This window comes from Ziziphus jujuba, chromosome 12, assembly GCF_031755915.1.
Source record: "Ziziphus jujuba cultivar Dongzao chromosome 12, ASM3175591v1".
Taxonomy (NCBI): Eukaryota; Viridiplantae; Streptophyta; class Magnoliopsida; order Rosales; family Rhamnaceae; genus Ziziphus; species Ziziphus jujuba.
In genome coordinates, this window is record NC_083390.1 from 23,486,514 (window position 1) to 23,503,981 (window position 17,468).

The 17,468-nt window shown below is 32.0% G+C and overlaps 3 protein-coding genes across 4 annotated transcripts; all 3 read left to right on the top strand.

The window, feature by feature from the left end:
* The first annotated feature begins 1,386 nt into the window (after nucleotides 1-1,386).
* Nucleotides 1,387-3,015, top strand: LOC107429584 (fasciclin-like arabinogalactan protein 14). The gene has a single exon (XM_025078012.3). The coding sequence runs from the start codon at nucleotides 2,005-2,007 to the stop codon at nucleotides 2,851-2,853; it is 849 nt and encodes a 282-aa protein (XP_024933780.2). The 5' UTR covers nucleotides 1,387-2,004; the 3' UTR covers nucleotides 2,854-3,015.
* A 1,275-nt stretch (nucleotides 3,016-4,290) lies between these two features.
* Nucleotides 4,291-8,780, top strand: LOC107429608 (putative glucose-6-phosphate 1-epimerase). 2 transcript variants are annotated; one of them, XM_016040320.4, is made up of 7 exons: nucleotides 4,293-4,479; nucleotides 5,344-5,418; nucleotides 6,088-6,305; nucleotides 6,732-6,872; nucleotides 7,510-7,612; nucleotides 7,717-7,816; nucleotides 8,240-8,780. In XM_016040320.4, the coding sequence occupies exons 1-7, from the start codon at nucleotides 4,375-4,377 to the stop codon at nucleotides 8,452-8,454; spliced, it is 957 nt and encodes a 318-aa protein (XP_015895806.2). In that variant the 5' UTR covers nucleotides 4,293-4,374; the 3' UTR covers nucleotides 8,455-8,780. The 2 variants fall into 2 exon arrangements, with proteins under 2 accessions (XP_060669231.1, XP_015895806.2); XM_060813248.1 differs by lacking the exon at nucleotides 5,344-5,418 and having other exon boundaries at nucleotides 4,291-4,479.
* Nucleotides 8,781-12,824: 4,044 nt separating this feature from the next.
* Nucleotides 12,825-17,248, top strand: LOC107429585 (aspartokinase 2, chloroplastic-like). Its single transcript, XM_060813676.1, has 13 exons — nucleotides 12,825-13,292; nucleotides 13,375-13,457; nucleotides 13,575-13,615; nucleotides 13,829-13,983; nucleotides 14,174-14,323; nucleotides 14,411-14,506; nucleotides 14,721-14,837; nucleotides 15,115-15,234; nucleotides 15,326-15,418; nucleotides 15,527-15,643; nucleotides 15,971-16,084; nucleotides 16,639-16,701; nucleotides 16,843-17,248. The coding sequence occupies exons 1-13, from the start codon at nucleotides 12,858-12,860 to the stop codon at nucleotides 16,945-16,947; spliced, it is 1,689 nt and encodes a 562-aa protein (XP_060669659.1). The 5' UTR covers nucleotides 12,825-12,857; the 3' UTR covers nucleotides 16,948-17,248.
* The last annotated feature ends 220 nt before the right edge of the window (nucleotides 17,249-17,468 follow it).

Here is a 17,468-nt window from a genome sequence, read left to right on the forward strand (position 1 = left end):
TGTATAAATAGACATCCCTGCATCAGCCCATAACACACTACAATAATAAGAGAAGAATTTCATTACAATATAAATGGCTACAAATAATGTTAGTGGTGAATCGGATAAGGGTTATGGTACTGGATCCGGTTTTGGAGCCGGTGCTGTTGAGTCAGTCACTAGTGCTGTGGTCTCTACTGTAGAGTCTGCTACTAAGTCAGATGTGAATTTGGTCTACGGATCGGAATCAATCGGAGTTAGCAAGGTCCAAGAAACGGCATTGAAATCCATCTCGGGTTATGGTGATGGATCCGGGTATGGTAGTGGCAAGGTTGGTGATACAGTTTCTGGTAGTACTACTAGTACAAATTTGGATATATATATATATATATATATAGTTGTGATATGGTGTGAGCATTCTACTAGGTATTTCTACTTGTGTATCCTGCATAAATGTCTTGGTTTGTTTCTCGTTGGAGTTAAAATAATATCTTGGCTTGTACGGTGCTTGAAAGCTTGTGATTCTAAGTTTGAAGATCTTGTCATATAAACTTAAATTAATAATAAGTGTTGTATCCATGTGTATAAGCATAAAAAGAAATATAGCTTATTATATAACCTACTATAGGGTTTGTATTCTAAAGAAAAATGAGGGAAAAAAAGGGGGAAAATTTTGATGTTATATAATTAAATAATCAGGTTTATGAAACATCATGCCAATTCATCTCTAATTTTAATTGTTTAATCACTGCTTGATCGTTGAAGTTCACTGGTCTTGGTTAAACAAAAGAAGTCTCAACTTTTAGGAATGGTCATAAAAAAATTGGGGGGAAAAAAAAATTGGAACAGGTTATATATATATATATATATATATATTCATGGGAATAATTGGACAAAGAATATCCAATTTTATTTTCAATCATAAAATCAGAGGGAGTTTGAGTACAATTATCCCTATATCTAATGACAAGTCCATTCTATTTGTTGTTTGGGACATGAAAATCATTACGTACATACATATACATATATAATATATATAATAACCGAATCGATCATAATATGTTCATTGAACCAAATACAGGTTGAGATATGATGAAGTTAAGGAGGGAGAAATTGGAGAGAAAAAACAAAAATGAAAAATAGAGAGGGTGTAGAAAAGTACTATCGAAATGGTACATTCATTTGGATGGAAGAATGCTCATTCCTGCAATCGAATATATTCCATCCAAAAGTTCAATCCATGAATCAATATATGTGTATACATATATATATATATATATATGTATATATATGTCTGTGCACATACTTGTGTGTGAATTATATATGCGTGTTGTTAAGCACTTAGCAGGGAGGCAAATTTTAAAGCCTGAACACGTAATTGGCTGAAAAATAACACCATAAAGGAAGTCACTTATATGTAGAAAAGATATATCAAAGCAAAAACAAGAAACTTTGGAAACATTCCGCTAGGAAACTTTAGAATCTTGAACAGTGGAGTTAGACTATATACATTAAAATGTAATTAACAAAATAATAAACATGACCAATAGACATAAATTTTATATATATCAGAATTTTTTTCTTTAAATTTTTTATGTGGCATATAATATCCATTTATATGTAATTAATGCTATATATTGTTCGGATTATACATATGCGTAATTGTGTTGGACATCTAAAGATGATATAATTCCTCAAACATTGGGACAGAGAGAGAGAGAGAGAGAGAGGGGATCAGGACACAAACCCGACATAAAAGATCTGATGATGAATTTGTCAACTGAGTGATCCACTCACTCTTTCCTACAAACCAAACATACAAAAATGCCTCCCCAGCTTTAGCGGACCAAGACTGTTACTCTTCCCCTCATTCTTTCTTCATTTACAATCCACTCATATATATTACATACAAATATAAATACATAAACACACACACACACACATATATATATATATATATATACACACACTATAACTCTACCTCTCTTTTTCATCTCTCTAATTGTCTAACTAATTTTTGCAAACATGTATTATCTAATTAGCTCACTCACATCTCTCTCACTTTCTTCTTTCTTCCTCTTAATTTTCTTATCCTCTACATCAGCATTCAACATCACCAAAATCCTCACCCAACACCCAGACTTGAGAACCTACAATGACTTCCTCACCCAAACCCAACTGGCCCACCAGATCAACGACCTCCAAACCGTAACCATTCTTGCTGTTGACAATGGAGCAATGTCAACCATCTCAAACAGACCAACGGACGTGATAAAAAAGGTGCTGAGCCTGCATGTAGTACTGGATTACTATGACGTACAGAAATTCCAACATTTGCCTAATCATACCGTCACACTTACCACCTTGTTCCAAACCTCCGGCGAAGCTTCCGGCCAGCAAGGCTACTTAAAAGCCACCGACGTAAGCACCGGAGGCGTCTCCATCGCCTGGGGAGCCGGCTCCGGCGTCGGTGCTAACTTGGTTAAGGCTGTTGTTTCTCAACCTTATAATCTGTCAGTGGTGCAAATTAGTACTCTCATTATTCCTTCCACTATTATTAACAATTCGAGCTCGGGTTCGGGTTCGGATTCTCCGTCTCCGTCGGCATCGTCGCCACGGCCGCCTACTCCTCCGCCGGCAGCGGCGGCGAGTCCTAATGCCAGTTCACCGATTGCGAATCCACCGGCGTGGGCCAATCCTCCCAGAAGGGCTGGTGCTCCTTTTTCACATGCTGATAGCCCCGATGATGACATCCCACCCGCTGATCGTACGGATGGTTCAGCTGCTGCGATATTTGGTGTTGATAATTTTGTTTATGTTCGTTCCATGGTTTTGATTTTCATTGTCACTTTGTTTCTGATTTCCATGATTTGATCGATTAATATGAAGTTTTTTAATTGGAAATTCATGTGGGAAAAAAAGAAGGCTGTGTGATTTTGGTAATTAATTTTTTTCACCCTGATTTGAGTGCACAATCTTATAAACTCCTAGATAGAAAAAATCACTGTACACATCTTGATTATGATCAACTAATGAGAATCCCTTTTTTATTATTATTATTTTTTTATGAGCAATTAATAGTGTACAAATTTTTATTCAACTGTTCGTTAGCATATATAATTTGAGTTTCTTCCCCTCCTCTCCCCCCCCCCCCCCCCCCCCCCCCCCAAACACAAAAAAAGAAAAAAAAAAGAAAAAAGAAGAAGAAGAAGCTTCTATAAATTAAGAAAAATTGGTCAAAACTTTCACTAAACAATGCTTAATTTTGTCAAATTGATTTTCATTAAATTAATAATATTAATGCTAATTTTGTTAAATTTATCTTTATTTAATTTTTTTGTGAAATGAATCTTCAAATTAAACTCTAATTAATTGAATTGTTTCAGAAATCAATAAAAAGGCAAATTTATATAAAAAAAAATAAAAATTTACACCATTTAATATTGTTATTGTTGGAAATGAGATGCAACAAAAATAAAAATGTAATGGGCTGGATAATATGTAATATTAATTTAAAAATATAAAGCCAGATTTGTGAGAAAAGTGTAAAATAACTATAGCTAGCCTATATGTTTTATAGACGTTTTGTTTTCTATAGAATTGTAAAATGGTTGATGGGTTGATATTATCTAATAATTTTTTTCAAAAAAAATTAATTTTTCTTTGGCCAAAGATGTTATTAATTAAAAGAAACGCCTAATTTTTTCTTTCAATCATGCAAAAGAGAGGAAAAAAAAAATAAAAAAAGAAAAGAAAAAAGAACGCCATTATTGTAGTTTTGAAAGGAAAAAAATTGGAGTAAAAATATTTGTGAAAAAACTAGCAATTTTATCAATTTAGCACAACCTAGTGTTAAAAATTGGCATTTTTAACCCCAAAAAAAAAAAAAAAAATAACACGAGAATCCAATTAACTTTTTACATTTTAGACGCTTATCAATTTAAAATTTAATTATAAAATATGCAAATTCTTAATTCTCATTTCAGCAAGATTCCTTAGTAACGGTTTTGGCTTTCAGTTGAAAAATAACTAACTCTTGTTATAGGTTAGTTATTCAAAACAAGATTAAAATTTATAATAAAAAAAGGAATTAAAAACATAAATCTTATAAAAAATCGTATAATATAAAGTATTTTTGATGAAATCGTATAATATAAAGTAAGTTAATTAGTATATATTCCTTTGAATATAAATAATATATATATTTTTTAAGCTTCGAATATAAATAATAATAAATAAATAAGAAAAAACAATCAAAATATCAAATCTGTCCCTCTCTCGTATGTCTCTTATGTGTATATACATTCGAAGAGATTCAGTTACAGAAAATAGCAGAGAGAGAGAGAGAGAGATAGAGAGAGAGAGAGAGTGAGTTATAGTGAGAGAGAAAGAAGGATGTCAGGGAGAGAGAAAGAAGAGTGGGTGTATGTGGAGCAACGCAAGGGCGTCAATGGCCTCGACATGGTCATTCTCAGAGAGCCTCGCGGCTGTTCCGTTGAGGTTTTATCTCCATTTCCATCTCCATTTCCTTTCTCTTCCTTCTTCTTCTTCTTCGTTACTGTTTCTTTGATTTTTTTTTTTTAATTTTTGTTTTTCGGTTATTTTAATTAATTTTTTGCGTATTTCTATGATCTTTTATCGTTTCTTGGTGGATTCGTCTATTTCTACTTCAATTTCTTGATGATGCATTTGGTTTTTCATTTCCTTGATGTTTCGCTTTGAATCGTTGTGTTTATTTTTTTTTTATTATTATTTTTTTTCATTTTGTTGATCGTCAATTTGTCAATGTATGTAATTCTTTCGTGATTGTAAATTGGTACAGTTTGCTGAATATCTAATGTGATACATTGATGGACCGGAGTATCGAATTTTAATCGTTAAAGAATCGGCGTTTTGATTCTTTTTCTTTTTGATTCCTAAGGTTAAAAGAATCAGCATTGTTAATCTATTAGGCTTATGATACTGGACAGTGTCAGTCTCAATGTTTTGCCCAATTTTCTGTATATTTTTCCAACCGTACAGTGTGCATATTCATTTTTTTTTGGGTTTTTTTAATATGCAAATTCCTATAATGCTTCTTTTATTTTTTCTTCTTTTGTCAATGTATAATGCTCTTCTTTTAGTTATCTGTTGTATTTAATTTTATTTTATCGATGCAGAATTTGGAAATCTTTTGGGCTTATTGTGTTATTTATATACCTGTGTGTCAGTGCAGAATACGGATGGAACCTTTTAATCAATGTATGCAATGTTGGCTTGATTTGTAGTGCATCTGGAATAGCATCAATAATGTCATTATATGTCCATTCGCTGTGTTATGAATTATAGTGCTCTTATTTCACATGGTAATATTGTTTGGAACAGGTGTATTTGTATGGTGCTCAAGTTACTTCTTGGAAGAATGAACGTAGAGAAGAATTACTTTTTGTTAGCAATAAGGTATCATATATTCATATTTTCCCGTGAACTATTAAGCTATAGGTGTTAAATTCTTTATTTAGGTCGGTTAGGAGTAAATTACCAGTCCTTTGTTGGTTTTCCCTAAACATTGTAGCTTATCATGTTATATGACATTGAAATTTTCCCTTCAGTTTAATTATAATTTTTGCTTCGACCATTGTTGTTATCACCAATATGTTTGGTAAGGTGACTTGATAGTTAGTGGCTAACTTTGGAAAAAAAATATTATTTTATAAATGTTTTTGTTGGGAACGCTTATAACTATACTTTTTTGATCTGTTGGAAAACCGTGAAATTTTGTTTGATGAGCTGTTATGTAATACAAAATCAACATGATAGTTTGATATCCAAATGTAATGTTGATGCTTCGTTATATTGAGGAAACAGAAACTTAACAGGGGATAAAATTTTTCATCATGGCATTTTTTGTATATACTAGCTTTAGTAATAAATTATCTTTGATTTAACATAGCTGAAGGTCTCTCTTGTGCATATATGGAATAGTCATAAAATTTGTATTAATGATGTTATGCATTAATCTTATTAACATATTTCACATAGTTGAAGGTTTCGTCTTCTTTTTCCTTGCTTTTCTTCTTCTTCTTCTTATTATTATTTTTTTTGTAATTTTTTGTATACTTCTTGCAGGCTGTTTTCAAGCCTCCAAAGGCAATCCGTGGAGGTATCCCAATATGCTTTCCCCAAGTAGGAACTCATGGTAATCTGGAACAGCATGGGTTCGCAAGGAACCGGCTTTGGAGTATAGATCCTGATCCTCCACAAATGGCAACAAGTAGCTCTAACAAAGCTTTTGTTGATTTACTTCTTAAGCCCTCTGAAGAAGATTCAAAGATCTGGCCTCACAGGTATGGAATTCAAATTTGGTAATAAATTGTTTTAGTTAATTTAATTTGTCATGCATCTGTAACATCACGCAAGGTGATTGGAGCAATCCAGTTTCTTCATGCTTCTTTTTGTTTTAGTCAATTAAGGGATCATGCATCTGCAATATCATGCAAGATGTTTGGAGCAATCTAGTTTCTTCATGCTTCTTTTTGTTGATATAGACATTAAAATTTTTGTAGACAGAGTTTAGTTATGTTGATTTCCAACTTAGTTCATTACAAATTATATATGAATTTTTGCAGTAACATGTACATTGCCCCTGGAAACTCTGTTTTTGCTTTTTTTTGTCCCTCATCTTTCTTCGGTGCATTTGTACAATTATAGTCCCTCAGAACTCTGTTTTCCTTTTGTTAGTATTAGCTGATGACAACAACAATCATTTGCAGATATGAATTTCGTCTAAGGGTGGCTCTGGGAGCTGGCGGTGAATTGATGTTGACTTCCCGAATTCGGAATACAAATACTGATGGAAAGCCATTTACATTCACATTTGCTTATCACACCTATTTTGCTGTTACTGACATCAGGTTCTACTATGAACTTGTTCATTCTTACTGTTGCTTCAAATGCTAATTAAATAGTTAGGTTCCTTTCCCTAGTGAGGTGGGACATGTTGTTGGTTGTATGTATGGTACAAATTTGTGGTCTTTCTCTCCCTCGTAATTTTTTATACCAGGCTTATCCATTAAGTGGTAAAGTACCAATCTTATTTATTTGATCAATGTCAACCAGGACTCATGTTATAGTCAGAATATTCATGAAATAATATGGAAATGGTATGCATATTAACTGTTGGTTAAAGGAAGACCATAGATTTCCTATTGGCATTTAATAGTGATAAATAATATGTACAATTGTGATTTGCTGTAATGGTAATACCATTATAAATGTATGCTAAGTTTAGAAGTGGTATACATATTTAAGTGTTTGTTAAAGAAAGAACACAGATTTCCTATTGGCATTCATTGGTGACAAATAATGTTGTACAATTCTGAGTAATTGTGATGATAATACCATCTCTTAATGTATACTTAATTAAAAATAAAAGTAACTAAAATTTCTATTTGGACCATATGCCACTGTTTTGGATCTGGTGTTATGCATTGCTGTGTTCTTGCATTTTGCCTTCTGTGTTGTTTCATATTGTTTTTTACATTTTTTTAGTGAAGTGCGGGTAGAAGGATTAGAGACACTGGATTATCTGGATAACCTGAAAGACAAACAGAGATTTACTGAACAAGGAGATGCTATTACATTTGAATCTGAAGTCAGTATTTTGTTTTGATGAAGAAGCTTTCGATTTTTTTGCTGTGTTATGGTTTTAAAATATTGTACTTGTTGATTCCTGAATCATTTTCTTTTACTGTATAGGTGGATAAAGTATATCTCAGTACACCTACAAAAATTGCTGTTCTGGACCATGAAAGAAAGAGAACATTTGAATTGCGGAAAGATGGACTTCCAGATGCTGGTGAGTTTCATCATTTAACCTGCTTGCCTACTCTTTCATATTTGCTGCCTAAGCAACATATAGTGAAATAATATAATATCTTTTCATCGAATGACTTGGATTATATAACATGAAGAGTTTTCTTGGTTGTTGATCTTGTTTCTTTATTCATTTTTTTCTTTTTTTAATCAATTATTGATAATCTGTCTCTCTTTCGTTTGATTTTTAAACCTCCTTGTTTAGAAGGGTTCAAAGATGTGTCTCTGCTTAAGCTGAATTGTATAATGAAAGAGGCTTACGTAAGCTTAAGCTCTTAGTTTGCAATTTTGCATAGCATATTTAACTTTATCAGAATCGATATTAATGTGATTGTAGTGTTTGGAACTAATGCTACAGTCAAGACTGTTGTTTAAGAATATTATATACATTTTTTTCAACTGGCAGTTGTGTGGAATCCATGGGATAAGAAGGCAAAGGCAATACCTGATTTTGGGCATGATGAGTACAAGAGAATGCTGTGTGTGGAGGCAGCTTGTGTGGAAAAGCCTATTACTCTGAGACCTGGTGAAGAATGGAAAGGTAGGCAGGAACTGTCTGCTGTTCCCTCCAGTTACTGCAGTGGACAACTTGATCCATCTAAAGTACTCGTTGGTGGTTAAAAGATATATGACCTCAGCTAGCTATTCTGCTTCATCCCGTGTACATACAGTACTATAAAGTTTTTCTTTCTTTCTTGGCTAATACATTGGTATTGTTTGGTTTAGCCTGACATTTTGTAAATTTGTAGAGATTCGTACCTCCCAAAAAGAAAAAAAAAAAAAAAAAAAAAACAGAAAAAGGGAAGAAAACATACACATCTTTAGGCTCTTCTATTTCTGACCTTAAAAAGAAAGAAGGAAAAGAAAGTTACCTTCTGGATGGGTTTTCCCTTGACAATTTTCATGACTAAAATTGTCTAAAGCCTTCTTAGTGAATGGTGTTTGTATCTTTTTGCTTTGGATATGAAAAGACATATCCTGGAGATTAGAATCATATATAGCATGATAGTAATGGGATGTTTTACAAGCTTGTAACACTATAATTTACATGTGGTAAAAATATTGCTCATCAAAATGTATAAATGCATGCTGTTAGAATTTCGAAAATGGATACGTCCAAATAAAATTGTAAGTGTATTTAGAATTATAAAGAAATAGTCTACACAAATCAACTGGAATTGTGTGGATGTATTTGGTAAGATGCCACATTACTACAAACAAACAAAACTTTTTTTTTTTTTTTTTTTTATGTTAATAACACAAAACTTAGGTGGGTGTATTTAGCAATATTATCAGGATAACTGTAGACCCCCCTAAAAATTGTGTGGGTGTAACTGGAAATGAAAGGTAAATTACTCTATGCACCCTCAGAAAATTAATAATAAAAATCACTACATATACCACCAGAATTTTGCGATGTGTATTAAGCAATAGGACTTGGAATACTTTTATAAATTTATTTAGCTCCCAAAAAGGGTTACTAGATGCACCCCTATAAAATGTGCCGGTGTATTAAGCAGAACCATGATGATGACTCTATACGGGCACGCGAATGCCGTGCGGATGTATTTAAGAAACCTTTTTCTTCTACATTTTATAATTAATCTGATGCTTTGAAACCTTTGCAAGTTTCTTTGCCTGAGAAAAACAAAGATATTATATATATATATATATATATATTTACCAAATTAAAGGGAAACTCTCAATTCTCTTAAACAAGTTTCTGGATTTAACTCTTCAAATTTGCAAGTGAAGGAATTCAATTTATACGAGGTTACTGTGTCTTTGTGTCAACTTGCTTTCTAGATCATTTCTCTTTTCCATTTCACACCCATGAAACACTTCCATGGTTATTAAATGACTCGGGTGGCGAATCGGTGAAACAGAAAATTGAGCAGCCTTGTTAGAATTGTTATCCCGTAGGTTCAACAGTTGTCAAGTTTACATCTTTGCTCATGTTTATTTGATTTTGAGTAGTATTTACTTACCTTTTGCATGTTATGACAGACATTCCATGTTCTTCAAATTAATGGAATCAATGTTGAGGTGAAATTTTAGGGTGAATAAAAGGTATCTCCTAAAACGCTAGTTTCTTTTTACTTGACATTTTGAATCTACCGTGTTGTCCTCACTTTCTTTTTTGCTTGACATTTTGAATCTATGGTGTTGTCCTCACATGCATGGTGCTTATAGAAACTTGGATATTGAAATGTTGATGGATTTAGATTTGGATATGTGCTCAGGTCTTCTTTATGGATCTAAAAGCAGCCAAAAGGTTCCGATCGAAAAGTATCGAACTTTAAAAATAAACTAATTTTTGGCATTAGCTTTTTGGAAATTGGTTTATTAAGATTCAATTTTTTTGGTAAGTAATAAAAAAGTTGTAACTTGTAAGTAATTAAAATTTATTTTATGTAAAAAAATTAAAGATAAATTAGTATTAAATTTTTTTAAAATTAATTTTCTAAATATTTTCAAAATGAGGTCTTTGTAATGGAACAACTTTCCTATATAGAAGGAAATTTAATCCCTTGATCTCCACTTTCATAACAGAATTATATTTCTATTAATTTTATTAATTACCAAACAGGAACTAAGATTATTCTACAATATTGAGAAAAACTTCTAAAATTAATTGAAAACTTATTTATAGAGGGAAAAAAAAAATGAAGAAAACTTTAAAATAAATGGAAGCTATTTTTTTTTTTCCCTTTGTTTATACGTAATTTATGATATAGGATGGTTGAGATTTAAATTCTGAGAGTAACATTGTCCTTTAATTAAGGTGAACGATATTTTTAATGAGAGTGTGATTGTCAATTAATGCTGAGATTTATTTTCCTTTTTAGAAAGAAATAGAGTTTTATGAGGAAATTAAAGAGATCTAATGTTATCTCATTGTTTACCATTTTGACCTTCTTTTAAAACTTGAGAAACTTTTTGAAAAGTGTTAAAACGATAAATATGAAACCTTGAACATATAAAGAACGCTAGTTTTTTTTTGGGAATAAATATAAAGAACATTACTATTAATTTTTTTTTTCCAATTTGCATATAAACTGGAAAAATTATATAGTAGGGTTTTATTTGTAAATTGGAAAAGTTTACATATAAAGAACAATTCAAATTTGAAAGCAATCAGTGGGATCAATTGCCCTCACTGCCCATGGTAAAATCCTTTATACAAGTAGGGATAAATATATTTCAGTATCCTTTATAATCACAAATATTTTAATTGAGCTTTTTAAAATCAATTTTAACACATTCATATTTTTTATTTGAAAAATTATTTCAATGTGATCTAAATGCGTTAAATTTATTGGATTCCATCAAATTGAGATCATGTGCAACTCATGTGACCCTCAAAAATTATTTTTTATTATTTTTTAAAATTTCATTTGTTTATTTTGTAGGAGTAAAAGAAAAAAACATTTTAGTACCCTCTAAAATCATTGAATTTTATTTTGGATCTCTAAAATCAATTTTTTCACATTGATAAAGAATATTAGATTTTTAACAAAATTTAACAGCTAAAAAAAATTATATGCTAAAAAAATTTTAAGAACACGATAGAAATATCAGATAGTAAAAAAAAAATTTGACAGTCTTAAAAAAAATACCAAATATTTAAAAAAATTTAAGAGTAAAAAAAAAAAAAATCAAATAGCAAAAAAAAAATAAAATTAAAGTATAATAAAAAATATTAAATATTCAAAAAAATTCCAAGAGCTTCATAAAAGTATCATTTATCGAAACAATTTTGAAAGCCAAAAAAATTACAAAGAATACTAGATATTCAAAAAAAAAAAAAAAAAACCAAGAACCCAAAATAAAATAAACTAGATGTTAAAACAAAATCTAAAAGTATGAAAAAATCATATGATAAAAAAATACTGAATACTTGAATATTTGATACTTTTATTAGACTTTTGAAATTATTTTAATACCTAATATTTCTTGTCATGCTTTCAAAATTTTTTTTGCCATCTAGTATTTTTTTGGACTCTCAGATTTTTTTTTTTTGAGCCTTTGGTATTTTTTTGATGCTGTCAAAATTTTTTTTACTATCTTGTTTTTTTATCGTGTTTTCAAAATTTTATTAGCATTTAATTTTTTTTTAACTCTTAGATTTTATTAAATATCTAATATTATTTATCAACATGAGAAAATTGATTTTAGAGATCCAAAATGAAATTCAGTGATTTTAGAGGGTATTAAAGTGTTTTTGTTTCTTTTACTCCCACAAAACAAACAAATGAAATTTAAAAAATAATAAAAAATAATTTTTGAGGGGTCACGTGATCCTAATTTGACGAAATCCATTAAATTTAACACAATTGGATTACATTGAAATAATTTTTCAAATAAAAAATATCAATGTGTCAAAATTAATTTTAAAAAATTTAATTGAAATATTTATGATTATAAAAGATATTAAAGTGCATTTATCCCATGCAAATATGAGTCCAACAAAGATACTTGGAGACCAAGCAAGATGTTTAAATTTGTTGTTCCAAAAATTATAAAAAAAAAAAAAGAAAAAAAAGAAAAGGAAAATGATTTTACATTTGACTTATTAAATATGACACGTTGACCTCATTACAAAATCTAACCACCCACATTCCATTCCACTAATAAAGGGAATGGCACCGGTATATAAAGGGAGGCGGCAACTCAGAACCGGAAAATATACCCTACATTAGTACTCTCCAAAGTGACAAAACGTCGTTCGCAGTTTGTACTATTTCTCTTTGAAAAGGAGGCTCTGCATTTACTTATTTCTTTGAAACCGGAAAAGCTTTTGAAGGTGCATGCTTCTTGAACTCCACTTTGCTTTGTCAATATTTCTACTATACATAACATATATATATATATATATATTGTACGGTTGTTATTTAGATATGGTTTTCGCACAATGTAAGAATTGAGGAAATTAATCTGATATATATATATATATTTTTTATTATTGGATTTTGCAGAGTGAATTTTGTATAAGATATTTTGCGTAATTAGTCGCATTAACAATGCAGACCGCACTGCATTTTTGTGGGGCTAAAATAGCTTGGCCTTTATCTTGGGCTTCCGGTGGGTGTTGTCTGAGTTATCAACCTGTTCTGTCTGAGAAGCTTTCTTTTGCAGCTTGTGTGACTTATACTGGGGCTTTGAACTCTAGTCTAAAAAAGTCATCAATTTCTATAAGTAATAGAGTATCATTAAGAGTGAAATCAAGTAGTTGTGATGGAGGAAGAATTGTGGATGTAATTGAAAAGAATGAGATTGAGAGTCAAAGTTTCCAAGGAAACGAAAAGCGGTTGTCATGTGTGATGAAGTTTGGAGGATCATCTGTGGCATCTGCAGAGAGGATGAGAGAGGTGGCTGATCTTATACTCAGTTTTCCCAAGGAGAGGCCTGTCATTGTTCTCTCCGCTATGGGGAAGACAACTAACAAACTCTTACAGGTATTCTAGGTCTCTCTCCATTATTATTATTTTCTTCTTTCTTTTGCTTTGCCTTATGGAAAAACGGTTTCTGATTTGTTAGGCTGGAGAAAAGGCTGCTAGTTGCGGTATTACCAACTTATCTACTATTGATGAATTCAGCTCTATCAAAGAATTGCATCTCAGGCGAGACTTTTTTTTTTTTTTTTGGGGGAATTATTTCGTTCTGAAACCAAAAAAAAAAAAAAAAAATATATATATATATATATATATTTATATTTTATTATGCTCTACACTGTGCAGGACCGTGGATGTTCTTGGAGTAGATAGATCTATCATTGCATGTGAGTAGAGATAGATAAATCTATGTTTAAAGTTCTTTTTCTATCTCCATTTGATCTTCGATCTTTGTTTTTTGTTCTTGGTTTCTTTATCTCTATTTGATCTTTGATCTTTGCACTTTTTCTTATACAATATATTCTAAAAATCAATGCAAAATGCATTTATAATGAATTCTACATCTCTATGATGCTCACTTTGGAAAAATTATTTTTCAGCACACTTAGAAGAGTTGGAGCAACTTCTGAAGGGAATTGCAATAGATAAAGAGTTGAATCTAAGAACAAGAGACTACTTGGTTTCTTTTGGGGAGTGCATGTGCACAAGAATTTTTGCAGGTTATTTAAACAAGATTGGAGTTAAAGCCTGCCAGGTATGTGTTGTTTTCAGGTTCTTGAGACTGTAATTCTGTGGCTCAACTAGGATATTTCATGAGATATAAATGAAAAAAAAAAAAAAAAAAAAAGGAAAAAAAGACAAGCCGGTATATGCTTTCTCATTTAAAATTATGGTGGTAGAGAAACCCCGCTTGTTAGCACTGACATATTCTAATGTTTTTGCAGTATGATGCTTTTGAAATTGGTTTTATGACCACAGATGACTTCACAAATGCTGTTATTTTGGAGGAAACTTATCCGACTGTTGCAAAGAGAATCAACGATGATTGGATTTGTAATTCTGCAGTTCCAATTGTTACTGGTTTCCTTGGAAAGGTGTTTAGCTGGCAAAGTGCTTCCTTTTTTCTTCTTTTGATTTGATTCAACTTTTAAAGCACCTTACATTATGCTTCCATGCTGTAGGGCTTCAGGTCAGGTGCAGTGACTACACTAGGCAGGGGTGGTAGTGATTTGACGGCCACAGCCATCGGTAAAGCATTAGAGGTCCGAGAAATTCAGGTGAGTTTCTGATGTTTCAAATTTATGTATGTTTTTGATACATGGATATTTAATTATCATGACCTATTAGGTTTTATGATCACAAAAGACGCATAAAGATGTAACTAGACCAGTGAATGGTAGTTTATAAAAATGGCAAAATATATGGCAAAGTCTCTTGTTGAATTCTAGATCGTTTCCATGAGTTCATTGTTCTGCTTACAATCCTTTACAGGTTTGGAAAGATGTTGATGGTATTTTAACGTGTGATCCAAATACATATCCAAGCGCTAAACTTGTCCCTCATCTGATCTTTTATGAGGCTGTGGAACTTGCAAATTCTGGTGCTCAGGTATTATTATTTTGTACCTTCTAAACTACTTGAGCAATGTAAAATCTCAGCTTTGACAATGGTAATTTGGTATGGTGGTTATAGGCCAAAAATTTGGTATAGCAAATTTGATAGTGTTTACCTGCATGCCCAATGCCTAATCTGTATACATTCATAGATGCAATGAACGGCACTATACTGGGACCCCCAATTGGATTCTTAGAGAGAAGTTTGATTACACTAGTGATCTTATCAAGAGATGGGCATGAATTGAAAATTATTTTTGTTCCTATTCCAGGTATTGCATCCAGAGGCGATGAGACCAGCTATGGAGGCTGACATTCCTATTAGGGTTAAAAACTCTTTCAATCCCAACGCTCCAGGAACTCTCATTGCCCGGACAAGGGATATGAGCGAGGTTTGTGACTTTAACATTTCTTAAAAAACTAAAATACGACAAGTGTATTTATGCTAGAAAAAGAATTTACTTGTCTTTTTTTCAATTGCAGGCAGTACTAACCGGCATTGTTTTGAAACGGAATGTGACTATGTTGGACATTGTTAGCACTCGGATGCTTGGTCAAGTGGGCTTCCTTGCTAAAGTGAGAAAACAAACAACCTCAAATTTTTTTTTCGCTGCTTCATTTTTGCTGCTTGGTTGCCTTAGTTGTTAATTGCTAAATCTATTAGTGTACCTTTTTCCAATGCAGGTATCTTCAACCTTTGAAGATTTGGGCATATCCGTGGATTCTATAGCTACCACTGAAGTCAGTATATCTTTGACATTAGATCCCTCAAAGCTTTGGAGCAGAGAGCTATTTCAACAGGCAAGCATTAATATTATCTCATGCTCACTATGTGGTTAAATATTATTATTTGCGGGCTACATGGCCACAGGCCTAAGTTATAAGATTTTACAATTGTCCGCAGAGGATTTTTCGTCCTGTTGTTATTTACTCAGGTTCTAATACAATCAATACGAAAGAATTATATAGCATGTATAGCAAGTTGTAAAGTAATTCAAATTAATAGAACAAGCTGCTCATACCTCTTATATTTCTCGTATTTCACTGTCAAGTGAGATTCCGGTCTTTATTCATTGGGATTCTGTATTGTTTTGTAATGCTTCTGGTGCTTTTGTAACTTCTTGACAGGAACTTGACCATGTTGTTGAAGAACTGGAGAAAATTGCTGTTGTGAAACTTAAAAACAGAACAATCTTATCCCTCGTTGGAAATGCGCAGAGGTCATCACTAATACTAGAAAAGGTGCTGCTTTTCATTGTTTTTCTTCTTATCTAGAATCATGCTACCTGAAGTACTTTCTGGTTCTTTGGTTGACTGCAAGTACCTTCATGCTTTTTTTTTTTCTTTTTTTTTTTTCTGCATTTTATACTAAATTTCATGCTTTGAACCTTCTGGAACATCTTTGCCTGAGAAAAAACAAAGATCTCATATATATGTATATATATATATATATATATAAATATTATTTACCAAATGAAAGGTAAACTCTCAACTCTCCTAAACAAGTTTCTGGATTTTAACTCCTCCAAATTTGCAACTGAAGGAATTCAATCTTTACAAAATCAAATGTCTTTGTGTCAACTTGCTTCCTAGATAATTTCTTTTTTCCCTTTTCATACCCATGAAACACTTCCATGCTTATTAAATGATTCGGGTGGTGAATGGGTGCGACAGAAAATTGAGCAGCCTTGTTAGAATTGTTATGCTGCAGGTTCAACCGTTGTCAAGTTTTGTGTCTTTGTCCATTATTATTTGATTTTTGAGTATATTTGCCTACCTTTTGCATGTTATGACAGGCATTCCATGTTCTTGGAACTAATGGAATCAATGTTAAGATGATCTCTCAGGGTGAATCAAAGGTCTCTCCTAAAACCCAATGATTCTTATGTTTCTTTTTACTCACATTTTGAATCTATGGTATTGTCCCCAAGGATTTAGTTTTGGGTACTGGCTAATTTTTTTTTTTTTTCATTTATTTTTTATGTTCTACCACTGGCCAGGATAACATTGCTAACATCTCCTTGATTATCAACGACGATGAAGCAGAGCAGTGTGTTGCGGCTCTCCACCAGGCCTTCTTTGAGGGCCCAGCGTCTCTGAACTGAAAAAATCAAAGAATGCTTCAGTTTCAGCACAATAGGAGAAGGATATCAAATTCTTTAATGGTGGTGGTGGTGGTGTAGTACTAATCTAATTTAATACAGCATGGTGATTTTTGGTTTTGACTTTTTATTTTTATTCAGTGGAGAAGTTCCCCACATCGTGCTCTCTTATTTGTTGGATTAGAAGCATAGAATGTGGGATTGTTGCTCATGCTTTTATATTGGAGAAAATGTTCACTGCTTAGCTTATAGGCTGGAGTGAAAAATCTACTAGTCTTTCTTTTTATTTGCTAAAATTTGCTGCATTTTGTTGTGTTACGGAATTGGGAGAAAAACAAATGGCAACAGAAACAAAGAAATCGAAGAACAAACACACAATTAACGTGGAAACCTTTGACGGGAAAAACCACGGGCAGGGAGAAGCAAATCCAATATCGAAATATTTGTACAAGGTGAGCCAAATTTCGAGATACCCTAAAAAACCCCAATGACGGCCGAACAAAAATACAGATATATATATAGTA

Bases quoted from the DNA above. Each gene is read 5' to 3' on its own strand.
- LOC107429584 (XM_025078012.3), top strand. From the start codon at position 2,005: ATGTATTATCTAATTAGCTCACTCACATCTCTCTCACTTTCTTCTTTC.
- LOC107429608 (XM_016040320.4), top strand. From the start codon at position 4,375: ATGTCAGGGAGAGAGAAAGAAGAGTGGGTGTATGTGGAGCAACGCAAG. The intron at 4,480-5,343 runs GTTTTATCTCCA...TGTTTGGAACAG, and splicing joins CTCGCGGCTGTTCCGTTGAG to GTGTATTTGTATGGTGCTCA. The intron at 7,817-8,239 runs GTGAGTTTCATC...TTCAACTGGCAG, and splicing joins AGATGGACTTCCAGATGCTG to TTGTGTGGAATCCATGGGAT.
- LOC107429585 (XM_060813676.1), top strand. From the start codon at position 12,858: ATGCAGACCGCACTGCATTTTTGTGGGGCTAAAATAGCTTGGCCTTTA. The intron at 13,458-13,574 runs GCGAGACTTTTT...TACACTGTGCAG, and splicing joins ATCAAAGAATTGCATCTCAG to GACCGTGGATGTTCTTGGAG. The intron at 13,984-14,173 runs GTATGTGTTGTT...ATGTTTTTGCAG, and splicing joins TTGGAGTTAAAGCCTGCCAG to TATGATGCTTTTGAAATTGG.